Below are 12,663 nucleotides of genomic sequence, written 5' to 3'. Positions count from 1 at the left end.
CCAAACCAAGGCCCGACCCATTGGGTAAACGAACATCATTAATGCTCTATAAATACGCATGGACCACACGAATTAAAGGTACGCATTCATTAATCACCAATTTGACTTTCTGAGAGCTTTGACTTACTTGAGCTTCAGAGACTCTTCTGCAGGTAACCCCTCTTGGGTTCAAGCTGACATGTATCAACCGGGGAGAGACCAACTAAAGAGATAGCGGATTACATGATAAGGTGACACTTGTGCCTAACACATCTTATTTGTTCTCTGCAGAAATATTTTCATTTGTTTTATTTTTTATGAAAATTTCACAAAAATACAACAAATTCATAACGAGAGCTTGAAATCCTAAGAAAAAACACTAATGTCGACATAATAAGTTTTATAGTGTTGAAAGTGCATGGTGTTTCATAAACCCCAGAAGTAACAGGGGATTCACAAACTCCCAAAAGTAACATGAAATACAAACCTTTGAAAGTAACATGGGTTTTACAAACCTTCAAAAGTAACAAGGGTTTTATAAATCCCATAAATAATCGAGGTTTTACAAATATGAAAGAATACAAGAGGTTTTAAAGATCGTAGGTAAGTTTTGTTGTTCTAACAATTACCAAAAACTCCTGTTAATTAATTAGCAACATTGGTTCAATAGAGAGAACTCTAAGGATTACCAAAAATTCCAATTAATTGATTAGTAATGTTAGTTCAATGGAGAGAACAATAAAATACTTGACAGTAGTTAAAGTTTTCAAAAATATATATAACAATATATAAATGGGATTCCCTTTTTTGTGTTCACTTTTCAAAATACCGATTTTACCCTTTAAATACAATAATTTATTAAATTTTAAAAAATTGACTGTTACTTTTACAAACTTTTTATAAAATCAATATCTCTGCTTCTTCTCTTCTTCTTTATTTATCAATGATTATTCTTTTATTTGTTCTCATATATTTCACTTTATTTTTAATATATATTAACTTAATACTATTATAATATTATCACCTACTAATATAATATCACGCATATTTAAAAAATCATACACACAAGCGTGATAGCGCCTGTGTTACGCTAGTCAAATATAATATTGATAATTAATGTTTTTTTAATCTCTATATTATATATGATGATTTCTACATATTAGTATAAATTACTTGTTATTTAAAGTAAATTAATAGTAATTCCACAATTATATCATAATAATTTTAAAAATACTTTAGGTTTTATCATTCCATATAAATATTTTTAACAATGTCAATTACCAACAAATATATACTAAATTTAAAAGTAATATTATGAAAAGTGATAATTCTACAATATACGCAAAAAGACAACTAAATAACTTTCTTAGACCATTCCAATTAAATTCTGATGCAGATTATTTTGTGAGTCTCAATCAATTTCTCGTTAAAATTAAAAGAAATACAAAGATGGCAAACCAGAGAACCAAAATCAAGGAGACGTGTCCCACGCAACCAACCTTCCTCTCTCTCTCTCTCTGAAATATATATATATATATATATATATATATATATATATATATATATATATATATATATATATATATATATATATATATATATATATATATATTTTTTTTTTTTTTTTTTTTTTTTTTTTTTTCAACAGAATTGACTCTTCTTTCTTCGAGTCTTGTTTCTCTATATATGTTCATGGCACTCTGAAAATCTTGTTGGTCACTTCCAAGATCTTACCTTTCTTCTCCTCTCTGGTACCTGCTCTCAGTTTGTTCCAACTCCATCACTTTTTCTTCGCCCGAATGGATCAACAGAGAAATTTTGCACTTACCGAGATGAGAAAATCCGTTGAGAAGCTTGGTTCTTCTGCAGAGGTGAGCTCAATCTGTCATTTTCTTATGGAACCTACTCACTCTGTTCCTAGTTCTACTATTGTTGTTGATGCTGTTTATGTTTTTAACTTAATTTTTTGGTTGAAATTGGTGTTAGCTCTTATTTTTAGTCCTTGAATTTAATTTATAGGATGTCAATTTCCTTCTTGTTTGTGGAACTAAGAATATTAAAGTAGGAAACAAAATTCTTGATAAAAAAAAGTACTAAAATCATTGTTATTTCTTGTACTTGGGAATTTTTGAGAGTCAAGAAGAATTCTTTAATACACTAAAATCTATTTTTAACAAATGTTCTTGCATGAAGTCTTCTAAAACAGAGATTTTCTTTCTTCTTTTTTTTTTTTTATCTATTTTCACTTTCCTTTTAATTGTAATTTCAAACTCTTCTCTCTGATTCCGAGTATTATATACATTTTGTAGGGGTACGGAGACCACACACTGATTAGGTTTTTGATTGCTCGATCAATGGAAGTGGAAAAAGCTGCAAAAATGTTTGTGCAGTGGCAAAAGTGGAGGAGTGCTATGGTTCCTAATGGATTCATTTCAGAATCTGAAATTCCAGATGAACTGGAAGCAAGGAAAATCTTCTTGCAGGGTTTGTCTGGAGATAAATTTCCTCTCATGATTGTTCAAACCAACAGACATTTTCCTTCCAAGGATCAGATTCAATTCAAGAGTAATTCCCTTCCCTTCTTTAAACTTTATTCAATTTCAGCTCTAAACTTTCTATGAAAAGAGATTTTGGGATTAATCATGCTTTTAGTCTGATAAATATAGATAGATGTATTTGCTCATTATCTTAAACACAAAAATCATGTTCTGTTTCAACTTTGATTGATCTAGTTGATAGAAATCTTACTGGTAGATAATTTTGTAAGACCTATATTGAGTATCCTGGTTTATCCTAATACTGATAAGTCCTTAAATTTACCTTCCTAAACACCAAAAAGATTATTGTTTCCTTTTGATAATTGTTTAGAAATGTGCAGTATATGATGACCAAAAGGATACAATTTGTACAGATTTAAAACATACATTGTCCTATTAAAGAGAATGAAAATATAGTTAAGTCAGGCTTTTGTTATCATTTAGTCTTTATTTTCTATTTGAAAGTTTAAAAGTAACAAATTTATGTTAAACATTTAATACAAGATACAGAATATATACTTTTTTTTTACACAACTTTTCACTGCTTAATGTACTTCTTCAGCTCTTGGATAACCATGTTGTCAATTGGTTTTGCCAATAAATAATTTGAGGGTTTTATTATCATCTATCTTCGTTTTCTATATTAAAAAATTAATCTAATAAACTTATTTTAAGAAATAAATATAAAATACATTTTAGTGAAGCATGTCACTTTTTAATGTATTTTTCAGAACTGAAGGTGGAAAGTTTGATGCCAATACAGGGAGTTTAAAGATTCCATTTTCATGTAATTTGTCTCGGTAGCCAATATTCTAAAACACTTCATTAATTAATGTTACCAAATTGGTTTTACTTGGTTTTCGTTCTTTGACTTTTTATGTTCAAACTATAGAATTAATTTCTTAATCAAACTACGTTATTTGTCCTTCAAAATCCACTTTTCTGGATATGCCACTTAGATTAATGTTATTTTAGTGTCTTATCTCCTCTATCATCTTCTTCACGTGCAAAGCCATCTCTTAGTCTTCTCCTCTCACTGTCAAATCTTTCAATAATTCAACTTTCGAATCTTATGACAGAGTATTATTTAATATTCATAATATTAAATTTTTATGTTTATCTATAGGATGTAATATAAAGATTTTATTAAATTCCAGTTTAAAATTTATGACATGATAGAATACTCTTTATAAAGTCTAGACTTTAAATTTGTGATTATTCTAGTTATAATCTCGAAATGCCTAAAATTTGGGAAATGATTATATCAAACATTGAAAGAAGGTTGTGGCATATAGAGCTATTTACATCAAACTTTTTTAGTTGAAAATTAATTATAGACAATGAGGTAGTTGTTGATGAAGAGACTCGAGAGAACCTTGTCCAATTGTGTTCCAAGTCAAACACTCTCTTGTACCTAAGCATTTATAGGAAACAAACATAAAAAAAAATATAAATAAAATTAACTTAAATATAAATTAAAAACAGGATTTTAAAGAAAACTTCAACAACTATATAGGTTTCAAAATTTTTTAATAAGATATAGTGTAATGTTCCTCTCTCCAACATATCCTTTTGTACCTATTTTCAGATCCAATTAATTAATTCACAAAGTTAAAAAATTACTCCCTTAGTATTTTATTTGTTTATAGGATTATTTTGGAAGAACTAAGAAATATAATAATAAGTTTTTTCTAATTTTAATAAAATTGTCATGTAGTTTTTCATTTTATTTCTTTCTCTCTCCATTTAACTCAACAGATATCAATTTTGTAATTCTTAATTCACTTTTGATTTGGTTATTGGGATTGATAAAATTATTTCACTACCTTCTTTAAAATTTTCAAGTTAGGCTGATTGTTCTATTTTGTTCATTGATTCAGAATATGTCATATATATACTGGACAAGACAATTGCAAGGTACTGTGATCTTACTGACACTCGTGTTTTTATATTCGTTATCTAAATCAAATAATCTACCTATTTTCTATACATTATTGAAAGTATTCTAGCTGTTTTTTTTAGGAGACACTCGTCTACACATGAATATCTGTTTTATGCATTAAAATTCAAAACATCTAAAGTGATGTAATGAGGCTTATAAGTTATAAATGATGTGGTAAGAAAGGAATATTGTTGAAGAGAGAAAACGCATCTGAAGCTGCAATAATGTACTTATGAGTTAAAATTGAACTCAAATTCTCTATTGAGTTTTTTGCTATTGTCCTTTACTCTTTCTTCTAAATTTACTGATGTCGCTACTTAAATTTTTTTTAATATATTTTAAAATATCATGTGCATTATTTTGAAGCCATATCATAAGAAGAGAATCCAAATTCCTTAAAATTCCTCCACAAAAATAAGAAGAGAAGAGGTGAACTGTTTCAAATCCAGAAACATGATTTCTTTTCCTTGACATAGTTAGATATATGATGCATCATATTTTTTACCTCCTAACTACGGTGAAGGTTGTATTGTCAAATTGTAATTTTCATTTGTGTTCTCTCTCTTTATTCTCTTTATCGTATAGAAAGTTAAGAAATTAATATTTGATGTTTTTCAACTTCAGTGCTTTCAAAGGAAGGGAGGTAGGGAATGAGAAGTTGATTGGGATTATTGATCTACAAAACATTTCATATAAAAATATTGATGCACGTGGCTTGATCACAGGATTTCAATTTTTACAGGTAATTTTCATTTTATTTTTCGTTGACATTTACATACATATCATAAATGCCAATGTGTAAAATCAGACTCTGATTTTATTGAAATTTTGTTCAAAATCCCTGTTCATATCATATCTGAATTGGCACCAATGTAATGTGGCATTTTATCAACATTTATTGGAAAGATGAATAGAGGATATATTTTAATTTGTTTTTACGTTTTTGGTTGAACTGCAGAGTTACTACCCTGAACGTTTGGCAAAGTGCTATATTTTGCACATGCCATGGTTTTTTGTGAGTGTTTGGAAACTAGTTTCTCGTTTCCTAGAGAAAGCTACCCTAGAAAAGGTACTTACTATCTTAAGAGGAAATTTTATGCTTGTGCACATTTTTCATTCATTGGCTACATGCATCACCTCTTTTCTAATCTCCCATTCTCCATTCTAATTTTGTGATTCTGATAGTTTAATCCTGCTTATGAACCAAAGGAAAATCAGTCTTCCTAAATTGGCTAAGATTCCGGTTTGCACCTCATTTATTTAGCTTAATTTTATCTATATTATTGGTTAGTGTGAAATCTCCATCCAATTCATCTTCCAATAGAGAAAACAATGTTTCTTTTCGGTGAGATCCCAAATCAACTATAGATAAGGTCAAATTATAGTATATAAGTTAGTGCAAATTGTTAAAAAGTGGACTTTAAACATAGTTCATTGTTACAAAATTGGCTTGTTAGGTGAAGTTTGCAACCACATATGTACTTTAAACTTGTTTTATCTTTAGTTGACATGGGATCTCCCACATACCCCCTCAGGTCGAGACATACATATCTTGAGTGTAGGACTAGACATTAATGAGTGGTCTGATAGAGTTCTGATAGTGGGTGGCATGATAGGCTCAACAAACAACAAATCTCGCCAAGATAGGCTCAAACTCATGACTCTTCTACCATGTTAAGAAGTGGACTTTATGTATAATCTTATAATACCGCCTTGTAAAGTGAGGTTTGTACTCATTTATATACTTTAAACTCACCTTATATTTAGTTGATGTGCGATCTCAAACACAAATTTCACCATACTAGTTAATTTTGTAAGATTGGGTTATGTTCAAAGTTTCTTTTTTAATATGATATCAGAGTCATGGTAGAATTTATCTTAGCAAAGTTTGTTGTTTGAAAGTCAACTTCTCTTTGCCTACAAACAGTTAGCTTTTATGGAATGGTTCTCCTAAAGTTTTTATTAATTGGTATGACTGAAGAATCCACATTCAAGCCTACTATTTTTAGTACCTAAAATGTATGGTAGTTTATACTGGGGAATAAGTATCTGAGTTTTGTTTGACTTCAACTCCTCAGTTTTGGTTGGTGAATGCAGGTTGTAATTGTGACCAATGAGGATGAGACGAGAGAGTTTGTAAGAGAGGTTGGTGAAGAGGTTCTTCCAGAAGTATATGGTGGAAAAGCCAAGCTTGTAGCAATCCAAGATGCTGAATTGGAACCACTGCAAAATGGATCAAACTGATTAAGGTGATTTGCCTCACATGCTGTTATGTAGGGCATCTAGATAAACTTCTCAATAATGATTTCTTGGAGATAGCAATAAAAATGATTTTTTAAAAAAGATTAAAATTAGTTTCTAAAAGGATTTTTCTAGCTCTTTACTTTTTAACTTATATATATATATATATATATATATATATATATATATATATATATATATATATATATATATATATCATAATTTTAACTTATAAAGATAAGTTTTATAATTCATCTATTATCCATGCAATTTCGTAGTCTTGTTTTCTTCATATTGTCTTCATTAACCTTTATTTTATTCCAAATTCAACTTAATTTTGAAAGCAGTGATGTTTTTTTTTTTATAAACAAAATTTTCCTATTTATTTTCTTTTATATAATATTAGAGTGTACCTTAAAATTTAATTATTTTTATTTTTCTAAATCAAATTTAAAAACTTACTTTTTAAAATTTTAAAATTAAAATAAAAAAGATATATTTAACTATAAAATTTGTAGAATTGGTTTTGATTAAGTATCCAAAAGATCCATTGAATTTTGAAACATTGGGGATAACTTATTAACCAACCATAAAAATCAAATGTATAGACTTGACCAAATTAGTATTTTTTTTATTTTTTATTTTTTAATGAATCGTTAAAAGAATGTAGTTATAGATGAACCAAATTGATTATTTATAATATACATAATACAAATCATGCAACGAATGAATATAATATGAATTACACATCCACATAATTTGTAATACATTTTATTCCAATCTCATAGTTAAATTAAAAAGGAGAGATGAAATAAAACATCAATTTTAAACGATTGATATTGGATGACTTCTGTACCTATTTGTATATGATGCACTCAATTTTTTAATATAAATTATTATTAACAAATTTGTTAATAAATAGTTAAAAATGAAGTTTAACAATTCGACTATCTTTTATCATAAAGACTTACTTCAATTTGTTGTTTTTCAATACTTTTATTTATTATTTTGCTCGTTATTTTCATGTTTACTTTTTTTGTTTTAACATGAAAATATCATTAACAGGTGGATTTTGGTTCGAGGCTGCTATCGTTATTCCCAACTTCAATTACTAAGTGATGCAAAATGAGAAATTCAATCTAAAGTCATTGAATTCATCACAAAATAAAAAATAACATAATTATAAATAATTGATTAGTCCTAAAGATAAACTAAATTATATAAATATCATGTACTTATGATATATTATATTTTTATTAATTTTACACCTGATCAATTTTATTGATAATAATTTGTCTGAATAACTTTTCATGTTTATTTTCTATTTGGAAAAATTATAATAAACACAATTATAAGAAAAATATTGAGTTGCCAAACAAGAAAAAAAAAAACTAAAACAATCTCTGAAGATTGAGAAATATTTTTGACCTATCTATAACCTTACCCCGTTTTATATCACGTAAGTTTAATGTACCAAGATAATAACAAAGCAATTCCAATTGTGTGCTAAAACTATGAATTACATAATAATATCCAGAAAGTATCATATTAAATCCAAATATATCTTCACAAGATTGTTGCACGGGTTAACCAAACTAAATAATCAAACGCGATTAAACGAGTTAAAAATCTTTGTAATATATTGGAACATAAAAATTTATTTTAAAATCTTTAAATACATATAAATATAGGTACTGAGAGTGAGTGGTCGTAGGACAAAGTATTGCTCAATAGAAAAAAAATGGAGACACCATATTATACAAAATATCAAGGTACACAAACTCAACCAATAAGGGTAGAGGTGATCCGTTTGGTCTTGAATTAAAAGATGTTTTTTGGTATTTTAATATTGTCATTTGTGAAAAAAATTTGTACATGCTAGTAGTGGATAGAAATACATATTTTAAATGAATACTTTAGGATAACGAATATGAGTATTTTTTTTATTCTGCATATTAACGGGACGAATATGGGTATTGTAGTATCCATACTCATAGATATTTATACCCACTATACTTTAATTTAAATTAAAAGAAATTAAAAATTATTATTAAAATATTAACACATTGATTTTGAACAGGTTATTTTTTATCAATTGGTTTTAAAAAATCTTCGCTTATTTGTAAACTATGATTCAATACAATTTAAATGGGTTATTTGGATTTTGTTTGAAATTTATGAATATTATGTATTGTATTTCATTTTAATTCATGGTTAAAATATGTTGTTAAACTTTTTTTAAATACCCGCAAGTACTCATGGATATAAAAAAAATGCAGCGGGTAGGATACGAGAGAACTACTACCTATTCCCTATCCGCCTCGTTGATATCTCTAATTGTCACCATTTTCAATATAAATTTTTGACGACTCTAATTAGTAGATAAGATACCACTAAGTACATCATTATATAATTAACAATAGACAGTAAAAAGTATAAATATTTATATATATTATGTATTTATGGTTTGTCCACTTATCTTAAAACAAATAATAGAAATCTCTACAATTCATTGTTGTAAACATACGATCATTGTAGGTGGACACCACAACACCACATAAAACATGGGGCAAGCTAGTCAAAATTTAAAACATATTATACATAATATCATCACCATCATCTCAAATCAACAATTCACATTAAGAATCAAATGTCTATCATACAACACAACTCTTTTAGCTCAACCTTCATGACTCAATCATAACATACACATCTAACTTTACTTTCAGAAGACTTGTGTATTGAATAGACTCAGAGACCTTGTACTTATCATGACTCAATCTCCCCTTTCAGGAGCTATAGCTATAAATTTATATATCAGGACCCAAAGTCCATCTCGAGCATGACCAAGGTAAATTCCTTATATTTGTGAGGTTCGATCCTTTTCATACCAAAGCTCTGAATTGTAGAAACTTTCTTTGACTCTTACCACTAAATATATTCCTCTATGTGAATCTGATACTAAAAAAGTCAAGATAGTCTCATAACATAATCACTTTTCAATACACTACCTAACCTCATCTCAATGTACTATTCCCTTCCTAGGAGTCACTACAATCACATCATTCACACAATCAAATATCACATATCAAACAAGTTAAATTAGCACACGAGATCAAAAACATTTTAACTTTACTCAATCATACATGTAAAAAATTTAATTTCGCTCAATGCCTCCATTCTCTTGCCTAGCAAGCCTCCTTAAAATATAAGCTCGCTTAGTGACAACATGGCTTGTCCAACGAAATGCAAAAAACAAAGCTCTTTTGTTTTTAAAATGAATAATTGCGTTCAACGAGACCTTGGCTCGCTTAGAGAGCAAGTAGTGGGAATAAAATTCCCATAATTTTTTCTAGCAATACTCTTGCTCGCCTAGTAAAAAGATCCCCTACTCTTTCGATTTCAAAATATTTTCACTCAGTGATTCTTTCTTCTCACCAGCAACCCCATCCTTGGGAGCTAATTTTACTTGGCTTTCCCAATGTGGGAATAACCCACCCAACAAAAGAAAGTCGATAGCTCTCTAGAAGAAAATTTTCCTCTTGTGCCCAACGACTCTGATATCCCACCCAACAGGACTACATAATTCAAAAATTGATATATGTGTATCATATTAGCCTATTGGGTTTATCTGAGACATTTTACTCCTTTTTTGAATCAAAATATATCTAGTTTAATACAAAGCATGATCAAATAGTCTAATCGACAATACATATATACATTGTAGATCAATTTACTTAAATTATGTAGTTCAACTCAATAAAACAACAAAAATAACCATTCCACAAATAGACTCCAATATCTCATCCATTTATCACAGTTTTCTCATCATCACCATACATTTAAACCAATAATATTATAAACTTGTACTAACTTCCCTTACCTGAAATAACTTTCCCCAAAGCTAAAGCTTTGCATCTCAAGAAATAAGACTACCCTCAGTTAGAGACCTAGAGTAAGGTATCCAAACGTGACAAAAATCTAGTATATGGTAGAATAAGTTGAAATGATCACTTTTCTCAATTGACTCCAATAAAATTGATGACAAAAGCACGAGGAGAAAGAAAACAAAGGATCTTTTTAGAGCAAATAAAACTCATTTCTTTGAAATTCTAATCGGGTATAAATGTTTTGTAGTTCCTCGACTATGTTGTGGTGTGATTAGATTTTGAAATATATGAGGGATAGAAAAGAGAAATTATGAAAATGGAGGGGGAATTTCAAAGAGAGAGAAAAGGAGAAAAGAAAGAAAAATAAGGGAGGTGTAGTGTTACAAAATTCCTTTGTCCATCTCTAATCTTGAGAACTCAATCAACAAATTATTTTATGTTTGTTGCACTTTCATTTCATTTGGTAGTGTTTAATCTCATATTCTGTAAAAAGTTTCCAAGTTTACAATGTTTCCATAATTTATAGTAGTTTGTTAATGACTTCATAATATAATATCTTGATCTTTTTTTTACAACAAGATTTTTTTTCTATAGTCCCCTCCCTAAACAATAACTTTACTACCAAATTGTTTTCATACTATTGTCTTAATTTTTAGCTCTCATAATATTTCTCAAACTTCTGTCAAAAGTTTCAAAGTATAATCTATTCATCATTGGTGTTTCATCCATGTAATCAATTTGGTTTCCATCAAGAGCCTAGCACAAAGATTTCATTGAGTTATGTTGCAAGTTTATTCCTCATTTATTAACAATGGTATGCAAAATGTAGAGAGAGTTGTCTTTCCTTGAGGAACTAACAAGGGAACAATTTCATTTGAAGTAACATTCAAAACAATTAATCCCTTAGATCTAATAGCAACTAAGAAATTTCTCCACATAAATGTATTTACATGTAATGAGACAGATAAAGCTACACGCTTGCCAATTGTAGAACCAAACTCTACTTTATTAAGTACGTCTTGTAACCTAGTAAGAATGTCATAATAGATAGTTTTTTATTTACTCCTATAAAAGATAACCTTTGAGCATCAATCATAGTAAAACAATCAACCAAAAAATTGTTGCAACAACCTATGTGAATTTACTATTTTACCATTCAATGTCAGTATTTTTTTTTTCTATCTTAATACTTGTTAAGGATTCATCAAATATAACTTGATATTTGATTTGTTGAACATCGAAAAATATCTTGTGATCAAGAACATAATAGTAATGGAACTTGAATCTAGGAATGAAATTTGACTCATTGTTTATCTTAAACTTTTGTTTTAATGCAAGTTAGCCTACTAAGTGCTCAAGAAATTGGAACTTAATAAGGAAACTTAGTTCATTCTACTAAAGGATTATGGTTTGAATAAACTAGTAGGTTGATTTTAGCATTAATATGTGAAATAATTTTGGGTGATTGTATGCATGAGAGTTAGGTTCAATGATGTTTAACCCAAAAAATAACTTAACATAACAATTCTTATCTATATTACCTTTTACTTGTTTGATAAAATCCAAAAGAGTTTTATTTGAATTTGTATAGTTTTAGTTCTTTTAAACATAAACAAAATTTATAGAAATATTATTTTGTCCCAATTGATTACCAATTACAATTATTTTCATATAAGTCCGTGCATAGGTGCTTGTGCGTACGTGATAGACTCCTCCTCAAGCTAGGTTGGGCCAAAGCTTGAATGGTGACTATGGTGGATGGTGGATTCGCGGAAGCTTGGTGTTGAGAGAAAATGACTCTCGATTTTGGTGATTAATGGTGGGACGAAGGTTGTTTATGGAGCTCTAAAAGAGTTTAGTCCAACTTTAGAGAAAGGGGTGCTAGAGAGACCTCTTGGGATGCTCTAGCAAGTGACTAAGAGAAGAAGTATGACTCAAAAATAATTTTGGTAGCCAAACATTATCATTCTCAAAGGGCCAAATACATGGGGGACACCTCTATTTATAGAGTAAGGTGTCTCCAAAATGGTCCAAACCCTAAAATGCTAACATGCACCAAAACCCTAAAAATGCT

The 12,663-nt window shown here is 28.8% G+C and overlaps 1 protein-coding gene across 2 annotated transcripts; it reads left to right on the top strand.

The window, feature by feature from the left end:
- The first annotated feature begins 1,626 nt into the window (after nt 1-1,626).
- LOC114170389 (Sec14p-like phosphatidylinositol transfer family protein) lies at nt 1,627-7,990 on the top strand. Of its 2 annotated transcripts, none has more exons than XR_003601052.2 (7): nt 1,627-1,850; nt 2,289-2,544; nt 4,397-4,433; nt 5,083-5,200; nt 5,417-5,527; nt 6,537-6,707; nt 7,765-7,990. XR_003601052.2 is itself a non-coding variant. In XM_028055870.2 (7 exons), exons 1-6 carry the CDS (start codon nt 1,779-1,781, stop codon nt 6,700-6,702), a joined length of 741 nt encoding a protein of 246 aa, XP_027911671.1. In that variant the 5' UTR covers nt 1,627-1,778; the 3' UTR covers nt 6,703-6,707; nt 7,765-7,990. The 2 variants fall into 2 exon arrangements, 1 of the variants encoding a protein (XP_027911671.1); XM_028055870.2 differs by having other exon boundaries at nt 6,556-6,707.
- The last annotated feature ends 4,673 nt before the right edge of the window (nt 7,991-12,663 follow it).

Source organism: Vigna unguiculata, chromosome 2 (assembly GCF_037176805.1).
Source record: "Vigna unguiculata cultivar grain cowpea cultivar isolate G323 ecotype 2 chromosome 2, ASM3717680v1, whole genome shotgun sequence".
NCBI classification, from domain to species: Eukaryota; Viridiplantae; Streptophyta; class Magnoliopsida; order Fabales; family Fabaceae; genus Vigna; species Vigna unguiculata.
This window is presented reverse-complemented; position numbering and strand designations above follow the sequence as displayed.

Coding starts and splice junctions, on each gene's coding strand:
- LOC114170389 (XM_028055870.2), top strand. CDS start 1,779: ATGGATCAACAGAGAAATTTTGCACTTACCGAGATGAGAAAATCCGTT. Junction 1,851..2,288: donor AGCTTGGTTCTTCTGCAGAG/GTGAGCTCAATC, acceptor TACATTTTGTAG/GGGTACGGAGACCACACACT. Junction 5,528..6,555: donor AGAAAGCTACCCTAGAAAAG/GTACTTACTATC, acceptor TGGTGAATGCAG/GTTGTAATTGTGACCAATGA.